Genomic DNA, 18,393 nt, shown 5'->3' on the forward strand with positions numbered 1-18,393 from the left:
ACAATGGACTGTTGCGTTCACTGAAAAGGACAGGAGATGTTCTTGCGAGATACCAGTGTGTGAGACAAAGACAGGTCTGTTCGGGGAGAATGTTGTCTGGGTGTCAAGCGAAAGATCATCTTGTACCGTGAAGTTTCTTTGCAACTTGTTGTCTTAGTAACATAACAGGTTCAGGTAAATAGCCATTCTGTGTGTCATGGCAAAGCTCACCTGTCAAAGTTAAACTGTGTGTGTTGACTGACTGACTGACCTACCTGGGGATAACAGAAGCAGGTTTGTCTATGCTTTCAACCAGACGCTATTATGGGAGAGGAAATCCATCTGTTTATGGTTGTGTGCAATTTTATATGTTTGTGCAGGCAGACACCATCTATAGAGTGAGATGGGGGAGGGTGGAGTTGCACGACAATGGTATATTTTCAAAGTACATATTCAAAGTACATATCTATCTATCTATCTATATCTATCTATCCTCTTCCATCTCCTTCTGCATGCTAGCATCTGCCCGCAGGGTGTCAAAGTGGGTGGAGGAGCCCTGCCCTGCCCTGCCCTACCTGTATTCCTCCCTTCTCTACTCCTTCCTTCTGCATCCCCCACCGGTGTCCTCCTCCCAACCTCCCTCCCACCTTAAGCCCTGTGCAGCATATAAAGGGAACAGTGGCTGGGCCGTGCACCACATTCTCTCTCCTCTTCATCCCAGGCAGGCAGACTCCTTCTCAGCAGCCATGTCCTTCTCCAGATCTAGCATGTCCTACAGCAGCAGCGGTGGTGGAGGTGGCACCATGTCCATGAGGTCTGGAGGTGGAGGTGGAATGGGTATGGGCTCCTCACGCTTCTCCTCGATGGGTGGTGGTGGTGGTGGAGGAGGCCGCGTCACTGCCATGAGGGCCGGCAGTGTGTATGGAGGTGCAGGAGGCTCTGGGGTGCGCATCTCTAGCTCCTCGTTTGGTTCCGGCGGAGGAGGTGGTGGTGGCGGTTATGGTTTCGGAATGGGAGGGGGTGGCGGCGGAGGTGGCGGTTATGGTTTCGGCATGGGAGGGGGTGGTGGTGGCGGTGGAGCCGACCTCCATGTGTCGGCCAACGAGAAGGCCACAATGCAGAACCTGAATGACCGCCTGTCCAACTACTTGGAGAAGGTGCGCTCTCTGGAGGCGGCCAACGCCGAGCTGGAGCTGAAGATCCGTCAGTTCATGGAGAGCAAGACGTCCCCCAGCGCTCGCGACTACTCTCGCTTCCACGCTACTATCGCCGACCTGCAGGACAAGGTACGTGACATGTGTCCTAGATGGTAAGAGCACTCAATAATGACATCACAGCATGTCAAAACATGGTAATGTCTGCAGAGTGACAATGTCATGCTTTGTTAGAGAGTACAGATACATGTTACACATGTCATCAGCTTGTTTTCCAAGTTACTAAGCGTGACATGAATATGATTTGCTAAATGCTAAATGATACACATTTGTTATAATTGATTCAACCAAGATATTGCACCAAAGATAGATGCAAAGGCAGAATGCATATTCGCAGCTGAAACATTGAAAATATAGCAGACCATTGAAGCCAATCCTTCCTGTCTGTTAAGAGCCCCTAGGCGATTGCAATCGGTGCAATTTGTTTCTTCGTGTCACGCTTTACAATGTTCACAAAGACAAAAGGTTCCCTGTAATGCTTCTATGGGCTATCATTTACAGTGCAGCTGAAACTCAGATCTCAATGATTACAGTGTGGTATCACAGTTTGTGTGTACTGCATTAGTGTGAAATTCCATGCATGCCCCATCCTGAAATGTTTTGCCATCCTCCACCTCTCAGATCCAGGCTGCCACTTGCTTGAATGGGAGCATCTATCTGAACATCGACAATGCAAAGCTCGCTGCAGACGACTTCAGAACCAAGTAAGTATATCAAACACCATCCACAGATACAGTACACTGCTGGTGCGTTCCATATACCAAATGGAATAAGCCCAAATCTGTAAAAACCCTCATACTGCTTTTTATTTAATTTTGTGTTGAATCTATAAAAATGGAAGCCACTGGCCATTACCCTTCACCTCCACAGTGTCGTGCCGTGGGCCTGGGGCCTGGGCCTTCAGTGAGTCCCACCCGAATTAATCCACCTCTTATTACCATCATTATGATGCCATGGCTCTAGACACTATACATTTAGACAGAAACACAGTATAACCAGGCGTTGCGTTCCCTTGAAATTGACATTTTTCTTCAGAGAATTGCTGGGGAAGAGTACAATACAGTACAGTTCAACTAATAGGCAAGAACATAGTCGAGTGCAACAGAGTTATATTAATATTCTTCCTCTATCCATTTCTGATCCACAAACTTTGAGCTTTAAGTTTCCCCCCAAAAATACAGTTCCTGTTTACCCAAAAACATGACACACTCAACGAGTCTTTTCAATATTTCCCTATTTTTCTTCACCTTTTCATTGTGCAGCTCCGTTGCCCTGCGCGCTTGTTCGTTGAGCTGTAGATCCACTAGGGTGTCCCCAAAAGTTTTCAAAAGCACCATTGCTTGTAAGTGGCCAGCCGTACTTTGGTGTCTCGTTGCTACCTTGGTTAGACAACTCAAGTTTGCAAAGCCAGTGTGGCTTCAAACACCAAATCGATCACTTGCAAATAATAGGCATTCCCAGCAGTACAGTTTGCAGTGCTTCTCGGAGCCTGTGAGCCATTGATCGCGCTCATAGTTGGAACTTTGAAAGTGGTGAACGAACCCCTTTCCCGCCTGTGACAGGCTTTGTAGCGTCGGCGTCGGGCGACCTCTCCTTACAATGTCTAACTTTTCTTGAAAAGTTTGTCTTGAGAATGGCGTTATAATTGTATCCTCGACCAAATCGATATCTTCTCCTCCTTCCGCCATGGTGGGTTGAAAAACAGCTTAGTAGTACGCGAATTAATTTGTTTATCAAATTCAGTTTCCTAGTTCTGAGGTTCTGCATAGACCTGCCCATAGGACCTGCCTCTCAATATTGGTAATCCAATCAAAAGACGTGCACGCACTACGCCTGCTAGCTGGCTCCTGTGTAACACTGGAGCCAGCCAGCAGGCGTACAATAGCCAACTCTAAAGCTGATTGGTTGACACTAAATTTTCATTTCATTTCACTTTAAGCTACAAGCGCCCGCACTGTTGATTCTGAAGGCCTGAGGGCAGATTTTAGACCCCTGGCAACACATGATGGCTGAATATGATTGGATAAAAGATCTAACATAAAGACCAGCCCTCCAAATCTCAACCTGGGGCTGGAAGCAGTGCAACCAAGAGGAAAGCTATGAAATGAAGAGTGTAACTCTTACTCTGGGGAATAATTTAATACATATTTGTGGGAAAATATATTTAAAAATATATATATATTCTGATGATGTTTAGGCCAGCAGAGAAGGCCTTGCTGGCCCTGACGGCCCACCACTGCACGTCCACAATAACTACACCCTCCCAACAGACATATCAGAAGCCTGGTGTTACTTTCTGTTATTTTCCCAAACTAAATGGAATACTAGAATCTATAACCCCCCTGCTATTCCCACAGAGGAACACATTCCGGCAATTCTTTGACCTAAGCTCTCTCTGTCTCTCAGGTATGAGAACGAGCTGGCCATGCGTCAGTCAGTGGAGGCGGATATCGCCGGGATGAAGAGGATGCTGGACGAGATGACCATGGCCAGATCTGACCTGGAGATGCAGATCGAGGGGCTAAAGGAGGAGCTCATCTATCTCAAGAAGAACCATGAGGAGGTGGGTGTGGGCTGATGGGACATATCCATACAGTCCCTTAATGTATTCTATTGACCATGTCAACCTGCTATGGGTCTCCACTAGACCACCACTGCTGGCTTTCAAGCACGTCTGTATCAAGCAATGGTGTTCAAATGTATAATGAAGACAGAGGGCAGCTCAAGTTGTTACCATCAGCAGAGGTTAGTCACTCACCCCTATGTGTTTCTCCACAGGAGCTGCTGGCCATGAGGACACAGATGACTGGACAGATCAACGTGGAGGTGGACGCAGCACCACAGGAGGACCTGTCCAGAGTCATGGCTGAGATCCGTGAGCAGTACGAGTCCGTTAGTGCCAAGAACCAGCGCGATCTGGAGTCCTGGTTCCAGACCAAGGTAGAACCTCTAGAACCACTAAACTGTGTTCATGGTGTAGATGTTCCTTCACTTCTAGTTGGTAACGTTGTCACATTCTATCATGAGCTGAAATGTTGGTTTGTTCCTGTGATGATTGACCATTGATTTACAGACAGAGACGTTGAACAAGGAGGTGGCATCCAGCACAGAGGTTCTCCAGACCTCCAAGTCAGAGATCTCAGAGATCCGTCGCACACTGCAGGGCTTGGAAATCGAACTGCAGTCCCAGCTCAGCATGGTGAGACGTAATTACAAACATCTGACCAAGGACCACAGTTTAGGGGTCTCTAACACAAGTTGTTATAGCCAGGCACCACTCCATTACTATAGCTAACCTCTACCTGCCTACACATTCAATTTCTAGAGCTAACTTTTTCAGTATGACTTTAAACATTTCAAAACCCCAACCAACTCCCACAGTTTTTGACCCATCATCTCTATCCTTCCCGGCCAATAGAAAGGCTCCCTGGAGAACACGCTGGCGGAGACGGAGGGCCGTTACTCCATGCAGCTGGGACGCCTCCAGAACCAAGTGACCAGTCTGGAGGAACAGCTAGTGTCTCTCCGCAGCGACATGGAACGCCAAGGCCAGGAGTACAAGATGCTGCTGGACATTAAGACACGCCTGGAGATGGAGATCGCTGAGTACAGGAGGCTGCTGGACGGAGAGGCTAGCGGGTAAGGCAGGATGGGAAGAGGGGTGACAAGGGTCCTTGAAACAAGTGAAAATTAATGAATGTTTCCTTCAACATTTAACTTTATAAACAATGTTCTTTTGAAGTTGACCTTAATATGAGCCATTGTTACTTTTGACATGAATCTACTGGTGTTTGACCTTTAATAGATACTTATTATGATCATAGATGCTAACTATGCTAACCATGGGTTTCCCTTCCTCACAGCCTCGGCCTCAGCTCCTCAAAATCTGTCCACAGCTCCTCCAGCTCCGGCCCCAGGTCCTCCACCAAAGGCAAGGTGGTGATCGTCACAGAGGAAATGGTGGACGGCAAGGTTGTTTCCTCAAGTGGAACCAAACACACCACATAAGGTCCCACACACGCAGCGAGCACTGTAGCAAGCGACGGGTTAACCCCATAGAAATATAATTACTTGTATGGGTATATGAAATGAGAGGCCAGCACATAGAATATTGCTGTTCCACCAGTGTTTTATTCATGCATCTTAAAATACAACGTTTCAATTTATAAAAAGTATTTGACAGATAAAAAACATTATTTGTTGAGGCCAGCTCCGGTTAACTCTAGTTTAAGATGTGCATACTATCCTCCTATTCTTTCTAGAATGGCTAAAGCCCCTCAGACACCCATCATGGATCATTGACTTGAATGGGGATTTATTTTCTGGTAATTCTATTTCTATGGTTAACACCTCCAGAACAGCACATTCTACTACATCTGGATGGAACGCCAATAACAGAACCCCATTGTCAATGTAATAAAGATGCTCTGACTTGCTGACACAATCATTCTGTCTTCTGTGTCTTTCAACTTGATTTATCTGATCTGGCGTGCTCCCAAACATCTGACAATCACATAGGTTGTTATCTTTTGCACGAGGCCAAATCTATGGTCTTGAGAAAGTACATGTGTCATTATGATCTTGAATAGTGTAATAATGACAATCACTTGTACTGAGTTTAATACTTGGCAGTAAATGTATGAACGCTGACAGTCGAAATTTGGATTCAAGGTGTCAGCAAAATTATACAATTCAATCTCTATTAATCAAACTCCAAAAATGTTAAGCATTAGGTTCAGAGTTATGTACTGCATGGGGGTGTTTGTGGAGTAAGCTGTAGAGCTGTACACCATGTTTTGGTTGAAAGATGAAAACAATGATGAAAACAATTTGTTTGAAATGAGAACACAAATTGCATCTGCTATGACATCCATACTCAGACATTCTTATAGTCTGTCTATGATAAAGCATTAATATCTCTGAAACAAGTAAAACCACACAGTCCATTCTCATTCAACCACATAATCTTTATTGATGGTTGTCTTGACAAATGATTACTTGACATTCTGGGTTGTCTCTGTCATAACTACCATGTAGGTCTATGTAAGGGGGTCAGGAGTCAGGTCCTAATAATAAATAACTCCGGCTAAACCAGGTCTGGGCAAATTCTTCCATGGAGGGCCACATTAGAATATATTTTTGCCTTTGCGGGCCAGAATCATATTACAGGATTATACATCATGTGTATGATTGTGTTGACAGATATATCTACTGTAAATCACGTCCAGATAAGCTACTTATTTTACTTTTTTTTAACATGCACAGAAATAAACCACAACCATGTTCTCCTATTGGTAGGTATTTCCATTATTAAACATGCAATGAACTACAGTGAAGAAAAAGTACACTGTGCATTCAGCACCACGGACAGAACTCTTGTTAAAGGGTATGCACAAGAACAAAAGAAAGAGAGCTCAACATTACCTTTAAACTACTCAATCAGTGTGAGGAGTGAAGTCTCTGATGGGCATTGACTAGAGCAGTGAAGTCAGGTATAGTTTCTGACGTCGCTATGCGTAGGTTTGCTGAGAGGTGAGAGTCAGCAAGAGATGATCTGTGCCTTGACTTGTTGTATTTTGTCACTGAAAATGTCTGGTCACATACACTACTGTTGAAAAGTTTGGGGTCACTTAGAAATGTCCTTGTTTTTGAAAGAAAAGTATTTTTTTTGTCCATTAAATAACATAAAATTGAGCTAACATAATTGCAAAAGGGTTCACTAATGATCAATTAGCCTGTAAAAAATGATAAACTTGGATTAGCTAACACAACGTGCCATTGGAACACAGGAGTGATGGTTGCTGATAATGAGCCTCTGTACGCCGATGTAGATATTCCATTAAAAAATCTGCCATTTCCAGCTACACTTGTCATTTACAACATTAATAATGTCAACACTGTATTTCTGATGAATTTGATGTGATGAGGATTCCAGTTTGCATATAGTCCAGTGAAGTTCCTTGATGGCCATCTTGGTGTCTGTTTGAGGGGGAACGTACACAGCTGTGATTTTAACTGATGAGAATTCTCTTGGTAGGTAAAATGGCCGGCACTTGATTGTAGGGAATTCTAGACCGGGTGAGCTGAAGGACTTGAGTTCCTGTATGTTGCTATGATTACACCATGAGGCGTTAATCATAAAGCACACACCTCCACCCTTCCGTTTCCAAAAGAGGTGTTTATCTCGGTCGGCGCTATGCATGGAGAAGCCTGGTGGCTGAACCGATTCCAACAACATATCCCAAGAGAGCCATGTTTCCGTGAAACAGAGAATGTTACAATCTCTGATGTCTCTCTGGAAGACAACCCTCGAATTTCATCTACCTTGTTGTCAAGAGACTGGACATTGGTTAGTAGTGTACTCTGGAGCTGTGTGTGATGTGCACGTCTACGGAGCCTCGCCAGGTGACCGCTTCGTCTGCCCCTTCCGCAAAGTCAATGTTTTGGATTGCCTACTGGAATTAGCTCTATTGTCCTGGGTGGTGGACCGAACAGAGGATCCGTTTCGGGAAGTCGTATTCCTGGTCGTAATGTTAGTAAGTTGACGTTGCTCTTATATCCAATAGTTCTTCCCGGCTGTATGTAATAAGACTTACGATTTCCTGGGGTAACAATGTAAGAAATAATACATAAATAAACAAAATACTGCATAGTTTCCTAAGAACTCGAAGCGAGGCAACTATCTCTGTCGGTGCCATGCGGTAAGTACTATTTACAACTGTGAAGTGTGTGTCAGCCTGTCAGTTGTTGTCTGTCCTCGTGCAGTTGTTATTGATATGTGCCTTCAAAATAAATGTCCCTTAAGCGGTGGTATTTAAACCATTACACAAAGGCGAGTATTCATTGGGCTTTTAATTTGAATAACAAATACGATTTAAAAATGTTACTATCGCAAATTCTTTATGTGATTCTCATCAACGGAGCTGTAGTGGAGCAGGTTGAGAGCTTCAAGTTCCTTGGTGTCCACATCACCAACAAACTATCATGGTCCAAACACACTAAGACAGTCGTGAAGAGGGCACGGCAAAACCTATTCCTCCTCAGGAGACTGAACAGATTCGGCATGGGTCCTTAGATCCTCAAGAGGTTCTACAGCTGCACCATCGAGAGCATCCCGACTGGTTGCATCACTGCCTGCTATGGCAACTGCTTTGCCTCAGACCTCAAGGCACTACAGAGGGTAGTGCGTACGGCCCAGTACATCACTGGGGCCAAGCTTCCTGCCATCCAGGAAGTCTATGCCAGTCTATGTCAGAATCCAGCAACCCTAGTTATAGTGTTCTCTCTGCTATAGCACGGCAAGCGCTACCAGAGTGCCAATTCTAGGTCCAAAAGCATGTTAACAGCTTTTACCTGCAAGCCATAACACTCCTGAACAGCTAATCAAATGGCTACCCAGACCTCTCTTTTATGCTGCAGCTACTCTCTGTTTATAATCTTTGCATGGTCACTTTAACACTACCTACTTGTACATGTTCATTTTATTTTTTATTTTCACTTTTTACTTATTTTTCTTAACTTCTTAATAAGGATCCAACCCTCAACACATTAAAATGAAATGCAAGACAAAGTCCATAATGTATTATTCCAGCCCAGGCGCAATTTAGCTTTTGGCGACTAGATGGCAACAGTGCATTTGCAATGTTTTTGACTGATCCAATGAACCATTGCATTTCTGTTCAAAAGACTGCCCAAATATGCATAATTTGATTATTAATAACTTTTCATGTTAAAAATTGTGCCCTCTCCTCAATCAATAGCACGGTATTCTTTCACTGTAATAGCTAATGTAAATTGGACAGTGCAGTTAGATTAACAAGAATTTAAGCTTTCTGCCAATATCAGATATGTCTATGTCCTGGGAAATCTGTTTACTTACAACCTTATGCTAATCGCATTAGCCTATGTTAGCTCAACAATTTTGTGGACGGGACACCGATCCTGAAAAAGTTTTAACGCCAATTAGACATTACGATAAAATATTTTTGTATGATCATGACCAAGTTACAAAATATAGTGCTGGGTGAAACAGACAATGTTTTTCACAGTGGAACATATGCTACTCTGTGATAATGGTAGAATAATATGATCATGTGGGTGTACATATCTATGCCTGAAATGTTATCCCAGGGCTACAGACAGTACAGACAGTACATTGGCACAAAGCATAAGGAGTTGTTTAATTAAAATTTGATCTGTTCTTTTCATTGCACTGTATAAACAGAGACAGAGTGCTTCTGTTGTCTGGCCCTCCATCCTTCATCACCTATCCACACCCAAACAATAAATCTCTATGGCCACACCCTACTACAAGTCAACCTGTGGAAGGGACACCGATCCCAGGACAAAAACTGATAATACATATAGGCCTAGGGTTTCAAGCTTTTAATTCCCGTTTGTGGACAACTTAATAATCTCCATCTCAACCAAAATAATAAGACTAAGCCATTTGGATCAGCTCTCCTTCAAATGTTGATATTTGGTTGCACTGACCAAACATAGTTCAGTATCACTTTTTGCATTACAGTAAATAGCCTAATAACTTGTCGATAATAAGTATGTTGGATTTACTTCTCCATCTCAACCATTAATCTATAGGACTGAGCCGGTGGCACAAATGAAACTAGCTCAGTGTGACGACCCTCCCACTCTGTCTGCCGAATTCTTTCTCTTTCCTCTTGATTTCCATAATTGGATGTCGGTGGGCGGAGCTTGTAGGGTCGTCAGCGAAATTGGACACACCATGGACACACCATTGTTACTTGTTTATAGTTTACTTTAGTTAATAAATGTTTTTGTTATTCCTTGTTCTCTGCGTTGGCACCCTTCTTGTTACTGGCGATGAGCTGGTTTCTTGACATAAGCAGTAGATACATTTCCTTCAAATTTTGCTATTTTGTGTAGACGTCCAAGCACAATTCAATATTATTTTTTTAATACAATAGCCTAAAGTGAAGGCTCTTACAAACCTTTGTAACAGTTCAACCTTAAAATGAGTAAAAGATCCATAGCAGTTGTTTTCGCGCTGCCAGAGGTGGAACTGCGTTTGCTCTGTCAAAGCCAAAGCAGCTCTTGGCATTATACCTAAAGCAGACATTGAATTTGGCTACAGGGAGTCCCAGTACTAGAAATCCCATGCAGCCTTGTTTACAAGTTCAACAGCTGGAATATGAGCAGGGCCAGCTCCAGGCATAAGCGACGTAAGCCATCATTTGGGGCCCCCTGACCAACTGTGAAAATTTGTATTTTTCTGTTTACCTCATGGCTAAATGTGTATAACTGCAGAAAATGTTTCTCTCCACTGTCAAGAAGGGGGCCACTAAACGTTTTGCCTGCTTGATGGGGGGCCCCCCAACCAAATCACGCTTAGAGCCAACTCTGAATGTGAGATGTAATCTACACCTCGATTAGGATGATAAAAATCTTCATTTTGTTGAATGATTTTTCAATTTGACCATAATTCTTTCTATATAGCCTATATTTTGGACTTTGCTTTAAATGGGAAATCTGTCGCCGTCAATTGAGCTATTCACTTACTGAAAACTGCACAAAAACCATAATGCATTTTGCTATTTTGATAGTCACAGGTGTTCTGAATAAGAAATTATAATTGCTCAGTTTACAATATTACAACACATTTGGTAGGAAGAATAACATCAAATATGGGTTGGACTAGATTTTTTTCATAATTATTATCATGACATTGCACACCCAACATTATATGTCATGTTAAACTAAGTAAAATTGTAGGAACTTAGCTTTAAAACAGAAATGTCAGGGCCAAATTTCTGGTCCTAGTCCACCCCTGCTTGCACAATGTACTTTTAATGAAATCTCAACTGCAATTCAGCTCGTTTGGTTGTACTATTCATTAGATGAAGCACAATGATAACACATACCGTTGTACAGAAAAACACTATATCTGTCATCGTTTTCTCATTTGAACTTTGTGCTAAATGGTTGAAAGTGCAGTTATAATTCATTTAGGTGACAACCAAATTCCATTGGAGTTCCGTTGGAATTTGGTTGTGTTTTTGGATGGTTGAAAGCATAGTGATAACACATTGGGAATTCAACAAACTTTTGGATGTCTTTTTGAATGGGTGAATGTAGGTTAAATTCTTATTGATCAACATCTCAACCAAAAATCCCCCAATTGTCCATGTTGAAATGACGTGGTGTGCCCAGTATGATGTCACTGCAACATACATGTTAATAATATGTTAGCTATGGTGACAATTTACCTACAAAGGTTAAATATGACATTTTTATTACATATTCCACCAATGCCACTATAATCCACTTTACCACAAATGATTAACATGTGGACATAAATGATGCAATGCTCTTTGGCTTTAACCAAATACAAAGAAACCTTTTCACATACTAAATGTGAGACTCAAATGGTAACCTCTGGAGCATAATAAAGAAAAATCTGCAGGAAATGCTCTGGTGATATGGCAATATACAAACAAGTGACAGCTTGTTCTTGCACTCTGCAGATGCCAAGTTCCCTGCCAAGGTGTTAAGGGAAAAGAACAGCACTATAATCCCATTTGAGGTGAGTTTTCCTGGGGTACGATGCCCGGAGTAATGACTCATCCCATAGGGGCTATAAAGTGGTACTTTTATCTACAGACTCTTACAATAGATTGAACATGCATAAAGTAGAGTGAAACTTAAAACAATGGTACCTGACCCTGTGCATAAAATCCGAAAAACTACCAAGGAACAATGGACTGTTGCGTTCACTGAAAAGGACAGGAGATGTTCTTGCAAGATATCAGTGTGTGAGACAAAGACAGGTCTGTTCGGGGAGAATGTTGTCTGGGTGTCAAGCGAAAGATCATCTTGTACCGTGAAGTTTCTTTGCAACTTGTTGTCTTAGTAACATAACAGGTTCAGGTAAATAGCCATTCTGTGTGTCATGGCAAAGCTCACCTGTCAAAGTTAAACTGTGTGTGTTGACTGACTGACTGACCTACCTGGGGATAATAGAAGCAGGTTTGTCTATGATTTCAACCAGACCCTATTATGGGAGAGGAAATCCATCTGTTTATGGTTGTTTGCAATTTTATATGTTTGTGCAGGCAGACACCATCTATAGAGTGAGATGGGGGAGGGTGGAGTTGCACGACAATGGTATATTTTCAATATTCACACCAAGTACATATCTATCTATCCTCTTCCATCTCCTTCTGCATGCTAGCATCTGCCCGCAGGGTGTCAAAGTGGGTGGAGGAGCCCTGCCCTGCCCTGCCCTGCCCTACATGAGGTAATACCTCCCTGTATTCCTCCCTTCTCTACTCCTTCCTTCTGCATCCCCCACCGGTGTCCTCCTCCCAACCTCCCTCCCACCTTAAGCCCTGTGCAGCATATAAAGGGAACAGTGGCTGGGCCGTGCACCACATTCTATCTCCTCTTCATCCCAGGCAGGCAGACTCCTTCTCAGCAGCCATGTCCTTCTCCAGATCTAGCATGTCCTACAGCAGCAGCGGTGGTGGAGGTGGAGGTGGCACCATGTCCATGAGGTCTGGAGGTGGAGGTGGAATGGGTATGGGCTCCTCACGCTTCTCCTCGATGGGTGGTGGTGGTGGTGGAGGAGGCCGCGTCACTGCCATGAGGGCCGGCAGTGTGTATGGAGGTGCAGGAGGCTCTGGGGTGCGCATCTCTAGCTCCTCGTTTGGTTCCGGCGGAGGAGGTGGTGGTGGCGGTTATGGTTTCGGAATGGGAGGGGGTGGCGGCGGAGGTGGCGGTTATGGTTTCGGCATGGGAGGGGGTGGTGGTGGTGGAGCCGACCTCCATGTGTCGGCCAACGAGAAGGCCACAATGCAGAACCTGAACGACCGTCTGTCCAACTACTTGGAGAAGGTGCGCTCTCTGGAGGCGGCCAACGCCGAGCTGGAGCTGAAGATCCGTCAGTTCATGGAGAGCAAGACGTCCCCCAGCGCTCGCGATTACTCTCGCTTCCACGCTACTATTGCCGACCTGCAGGACAAGGTACGTGACATGTCTCCTTGATAGCAAAAGCACTAAATAATAATCTCAGCATGTCAAAACATGATAATGTCTGCAGAGTGACAATGTCATGCTTTGTTAGAGAGTACAGATACATGTTACACATGTCATCAGCTTGTTTTCCAAGTTACTAAGCGTGACATGAATATGATTTGCTAAATGCTAAATGATACACATTTGTTATAATTGATTCAACCAAGATATTGCACCAAAGATAGATGCAAAGACAGTATGCATATTTGCAGCTGAAACATTGAAAATATAGCAGACCATTGAAACCAATCCTTCCTGTCTGTTAAGAGCCCCTAGGCGATTGCAAACGGTGCAATTTGTTTCTTCGTGTCACGCTTTACAATGTTCACAAAGACAAAAGGTTCCCTGTAATGCTTCTATGGGCTATCATTTACAGTGCAGCTGAAACTCAGAACTCAATGATTACAGTGTGGTATCATAGTTTGTGTGTACTGCATTAGGGTGAAATTCCATGCATGCCCCATCCTGAAATGTTTTGCCATCCTCCAACTCTCAGATCCAGGCTGCCACTTGCTTGAATGGGAGCATCTATCTGAACATTGACAATGCAAAGCTCGCTGCAGACGACTTCAGAACCAAGTAAGTATATCAAACACCATCCACAGATACAGTACACTGCTGGTGCATTCCATATACCAAATGGAATAACCCCAAATCTGTAAAAATCCTCATACTGCTTTTTACAGAATTTTGTGTTGAATCTATAAAAAAGGAAGCTAAATGACATTACCCTTCACCTCCACAATAACTACACCCTCCCAACAGACATATCAGAAGCCTTGTGTTACTTTCTGTTATTTTCCCAAAACTAAATGGAATACTAGAATCTATAACCCCCTTGCTATTCCCACAGAGAAACACATTCAGGCAGTTCTTTGACCTAAGCTCTCTCTATATCTAAGGTATGAGAACGAGCTGGCCATGCGTCAGTCAGTGGAGGCGGACATCGCCGGGATGAAGAGGATGCTGGACGAGATGACCATGGCCAGATCTGACCTGGAGATGCAGATCGAGGGGCTGAAGGAGGAGCTCATCTATCTCAAGAAGAACCATGAGGAGGTGGGTGTGGGCTGATGGAACATATCCATACAGTCCCTTAATGTATTACATCTATTGACCATGTCAACCTGCTATGGGTCTCCACTAGACCACCACTGCTGGCTTTCAAGCACGTCTGTATCAAGCAATGGTGTTCAAATGTATAATGAAGACAGAGGGCAGCTCAAGTTGTTACCATCAGCAGAGGTTAGTCACTCACCCCTATGTGTTTCTCCACAGGAGCTGCTGGCCATGAGGTCACAGATGACTGGACAGATCAACGTGGAGGTGGACGCAGCACCACAGCAGGACCTGTCCAGAGTCATGGCTGAGATCCGTGAGCAGTACGAGTCCGTTAGTGCCAAGAACCAGCGCGACCTGGAGTCCTGGTTCCAGACCAAGGTAGAACCTCTAGAACCACTAAACTATGTTCATGGTGTAGATGTTCCTTCACCTTTAGTTGGTAATGTTGTCACATTATATCATGAGCTGAAATGTTGGCTTGTTCCTGTGATGATTGACCACTGATTTACAGACAGAGACGTTGAACAAGGAGGTGGCATCCAGCACAGAGGTTCTCCAGACCTCCAAGTCAGAGATCTCAGAGATCCGTCGCACACTGCAGGGCTTGGAAATCGAACTGCAGTCCCAGCTCAGCATGGTGAGACGTAATTACAAACATCTGACCAAGGACCACAGTTTAGGGGTCTCTAACACAAGTTGTTATAGCCAGGCACCACTCCATTACTATAGCTAACCCCTACCTGCCTACACATTCAATTACTAGAGCTAACTTTTTCAGTATGACTTTAAACATTTCAAAACCCCAACCAACTCCCACAGTTTTTGACCCATCATCTCTATCCTTCCCGGCCAATAGAAAGGCTCCCTGGAGAACACGCTGGCGGAGACGGAGGGCCGTTACTCCATGCAGCTGGGACGCCTCCAGAACCAAGTGACCAGTCTGGAGGAACAGCTAGTGTCTCTCCGCAGCGACATGGAACGCCAGGGCCAGGAGTACAAGATGCTGCTGGACATCAAGACACGCCTGGAGATGGAGATCGCTGAGTACAGGAGGCTGCTGGACGGAGAGGCTAGCGGGTAAGGCAGGATGGGAAGAGGGGTGACAAGGGTCCTTGAAACAAGTGAAAATGAATGAATGTTTCCTTCAACATTTGACTTGATAAACAATGTTCTTTTGAAGTTGACCTTAATATGAACCATTGTTACTTTTGACATGAATCTACCGGTGTTTGACCTTTAATAGATACTTATTATCATCATAGATGCTAACTATGCTAACCATGGGTTTCCCTTCCTCACAGCCTCGGCCTCAGCTCCTCAAAATCTGTCCACAGCTCCTCCAGCTCCGGCCCCAGGTCCTCCACCAAAGGCAAGGTGGTGATCGTCACAGAGGAAATGGTGGACGGCAAGGTCGTTTCCTCAAGTGGAACCAAACACACCACATAAGGTCCCACACATGCAGCGAGCACTGCAGCAAACAACGGGTTAACCCCATAGAAATATAATTACTTGAATGGGTATATGAAATGAGAGGCCAGCACATAGAATATTGCTGTTCCCCAGTGCTTTATTCATGCAACATAAAATACAATGTTTCAACTTATAAAAAGTTTTTGTCAAATAAATAACATTGTTATTTGTTGAGGCCAGCTCCGGTTAACTCTAGTTTAAGATGTGCATACCATCCTCCTATTCTTTCTAGAATGGCTAATGCCCCTCAGACACCCATCATGGATCATTAACTTGAATGGGGATTTATTTTCTGGTAATTATATTTCTATGGTTAAAACCTCCAACAGAACCCATTGTGAATCTAATAAAGATGCTCTGATTTGCTGACACCATCATTCTGTCTTCTGTGTCTTTCAACTTGATTTATCTGATCTGGCGTGCTCCCAAACATCTGACTTTTATTTTGGCTGTTATCTTTTGCACATGAGGCCAAATCTATGGTCTTGAGAAAGTATATGTGTCATTATGATCTAGAATAGTGTCTTGAATAGTGTAATTTATGACATTCACTTGTACTGAGTTTAATACTAGGCAAAACAAATGGAAATATTGATAGTAGAAAAATGTGAGCAAAATTCTACACATGCATTTCTACCTCTTTTCAGAGTTTATATTGTATGGAGGGTGTTTGTGGAGTCAACTGTAGAGCTGTACACCATGTTTTAGTGGAAATATTTAGATTTGAAAACAATACATTTTAAATTAGCTATCTGCTATGACATCCGTACTCACATATTCATATAGTCAGTCTATGACAAAGCGTTAATATCTCTGAAACAAGTGAAACCACACAGTCCATTCTCATTCAACCACGTAATCTTTATTGATGGTTCTGTTGACAAATTATTACTTGATCTCTTCCACATCCACATCGAGGTTCTATGTGTTCTCCATCATAACCACCATGTAGGTCTATGGAGGTAGCTGAGTTGCATGAGCCTCCTATTTTATATACTGAAGTCAATATAGCCAGACAAGGACGGAAAATAGCTGTCCTCCGGCTACACCAGTGTGCTACCCTAGAGTGTCCTGTTGAGACTACTTTAGGCCTTCTTTGCGAAAGTGTGTTTTAGGTCATCAGGTATTTGGTGATGTGAGTATATTTAGTATAGTTTTACATAAAAAGCATATCTTTAGAATTTTGAATTATGTATTATTGTTCTGAAAATCACTGAGTAGGGTGGGTCCTCCTATTCCTCTTCTGAGGAGCCTCCACTGTTACACAGCATCAGTAGGCATTGGAGTTAGAGGATGGTCAGTTCGCGTTGACAGACATGACTGTGAGAGACTTAGGAGATGTGGAAAACTCATACAAAGGCTTGGAAAGTATAGTGCTCTACTCACAGTGGTGGACAGCCATAAATCAAGATGCAGACCACATATACACTACATGGCCAAAAGTACTTGGACACTTGCTCGTCAAACACCTCATTCCAAAATCATGGGCATTAATATGGAGTTGGTCCACCCTTTGCTACTATAACAGCCTACACTCTTCTGGGAAGGCTTTCCACTAGATGTTGGAACATTGCTGCATTTACTTGGTTCCATTCTGCCACAAGAGCATTAGTGAGGTCGGGCATGGATATTTGGTGATTAGGCCTGTGATTCATCACTCCAGAGAACACGTTTCCACTGCTCCAGAGTCCAATGGCGGCGAGCTTTACACCACTCTTTTAGAAGCTTGGCAATGCTCATGGGGGTCTTAGGCTTTTGTGCGGCTGCTCAGCCATGGAAACATATTTCCTAAAGCTCCCGGCTAACTGTGTATGTGCTGACCTTGCTTCCAGAGGCAGTTTGGAACTCAGTAGTGGGTGTTGCAATCGAGGACAGACAATTTCTATGCACTTCAGCACTCTGTGGTCCCGTTCTGTGAGCTTGTGTGGCCTACCACTTCGCGGCTGAGCCGTTGTTGCTCCTAGACATTTCCACTTCATAATAACAGCACTTACAGTTGTCCGGGGCAGCACCAGCAGAAATTTGACAAACTGACTTGTTGGAAAGGTGGCATCCTATGGTGGTGCCACATTGAAAGTCACTGAGCTCTTCAGTAAGGCCAATCTACTGAATTGTTTGTTGATGGAGATTGCATAGCTGTGTGCTTGATTTTATACACATGTCAGCAACGGGTGTGGCTGAAATAGCCAAATCCCCTAATTTGAAGGGGTGTCCACATACTTCGGCCATGTAGTGTATGATAGATGATATAGTGATTCAGATGAATTTATTATATCTAATTTGATTGCATTGGCCTGGCACCTTGTTTGTGTGAACACGCCAATGCAAACTCACTGACTGACTGCACCCTTCTGATTTTCTGCATTTCTCAGAAAAGCCCATAATTTCACAAATGTATTAAGACACATGCGACAGCACTTAGGATTGGAATCCATTTCAACTAGATTGTGGTCTAGAAATGACTGCTTTAGCATGTCTTCTTTTAGACATATTTGTTCATACGAAGGGGGTCTGTTTGTTCCTACATTGGGGACATTGTGTGTCCAGTTACATAATGCCAATGGATAGGGGTTGAGTTCTGGGTGAATCTAGTGACTGTCAGTGGCTCTACGTGCTG

At 43.7% G+C, this 18,393-nt stretch overlaps 2 protein-coding genes across 3 annotated transcripts; both read left to right on the forward strand.

Annotated features, from left to right (window-relative positions):
- The first annotated feature begins 646 nt into the window (after positions 1–646).
- On the forward strand, positions 647–5,640 carry LOC139424608 (keratin, type I cytoskeletal 13-like). Of its 2 annotated transcripts, XM_071176615.1 has the most exons (8): positions 648–969; positions 1,012–1,265; positions 1,815–1,897; positions 3,600–3,756; positions 3,972–4,133; positions 4,267–4,392; positions 4,612–4,832; positions 5,057–5,640. In XM_071176615.1, the coding sequence occupies exons 1-8, from the start codon at positions 726–728 to the stop codon at positions 5,199–5,201; spliced, it is 1,392 nt and encodes a 463-aa protein (XP_071032716.1). In that variant the 5' UTR covers positions 648–725; the 3' UTR covers positions 5,202–5,640. The 2 variants fall into 2 exon arrangements, with proteins under 2 accessions (XP_071032715.1, XP_071032716.1); XM_071176614.1 differs by having other exon boundaries at positions 647–1,265.
- A 6,953-nt stretch (positions 5,641–12,593) lies between these two features.
- LOC139424607 (keratin, type I cytoskeletal 13-like) lies at positions 12,594–16,153 on the forward strand. The gene is made up of 7 exons (XM_071176613.1): positions 12,594–13,193; positions 13,741–13,823; positions 14,147–14,303; positions 14,523–14,684; positions 14,818–14,943; positions 15,163–15,383; positions 15,608–16,153. Exons 1-7 carry the CDS (start codon positions 12,651–12,653, stop codon positions 15,750–15,752), a joined length of 1,437 nt encoding a protein of 478 aa, XP_071032714.1. The 5' UTR covers positions 12,594–12,650; the 3' UTR covers positions 15,753–16,153.
- The last annotated feature ends 2,240 nt before the right edge of the window (positions 16,154–18,393 follow it).

This window comes from Oncorhynchus clarkii, chromosome 13, assembly GCF_045791955.1.
Source record: "Oncorhynchus clarkii lewisi isolate Uvic-CL-2024 chromosome 13, UVic_Ocla_1.0, whole genome shotgun sequence".
NCBI classification, from domain to species: domain Eukaryota; kingdom Metazoa; phylum Chordata; class Actinopteri; order Salmoniformes; family Salmonidae; genus Oncorhynchus; species Oncorhynchus clarkii.

What these genes read in the sequence shown, in the direction of transcription:
- LOC139424607 (XM_071176613.1), top strand. Translation starts at nt 12,651, where the DNA reads ATGTCCTTCTCCAGATCTAGCATGTCCTACAGCAGCAGCGGTGGTGGA. An exon ending in TGCAGTCCCAGCTCAGCATG is followed by an intron (nt 14,944 to 15,162) that starts GTGAGACGTAAT and finishes CCCGGCCAATAG; the next exon opens with AAAGGCTCCCTGGAGAACAC. An exon ending in CTGGACGGAGAGGCTAGCGG is followed by an intron (nt 15,384 to 15,607) that starts GTAAGGCAGGAT and finishes CCTTCCTCACAG; the next exon opens with CCTCGGCCTCAGCTCCTCAA.
- LOC139424608 (XM_071176614.1), top strand. Translation starts at nt 726, where the DNA reads ATGTCCTTCTCCAGATCTAGCATGTCCTACAGCAGCAGCGGTGGTGGA. An exon ending in TCAAGAAGAACCATGAGGAG is followed by an intron (nt 3,757 to 3,971) that starts GTGGGTGTGGGC and finishes GTTTCTCCACAG; the next exon opens with GAGCTGCTGGCCATGAGGAC. An exon ending in CTGGACGGAGAGGCTAGCGG is followed by an intron (nt 4,833 to 5,056) that starts GTAAGGCAGGAT and finishes CCTTCCTCACAG; the next exon opens with CCTCGGCCTCAGCTCCTCAA.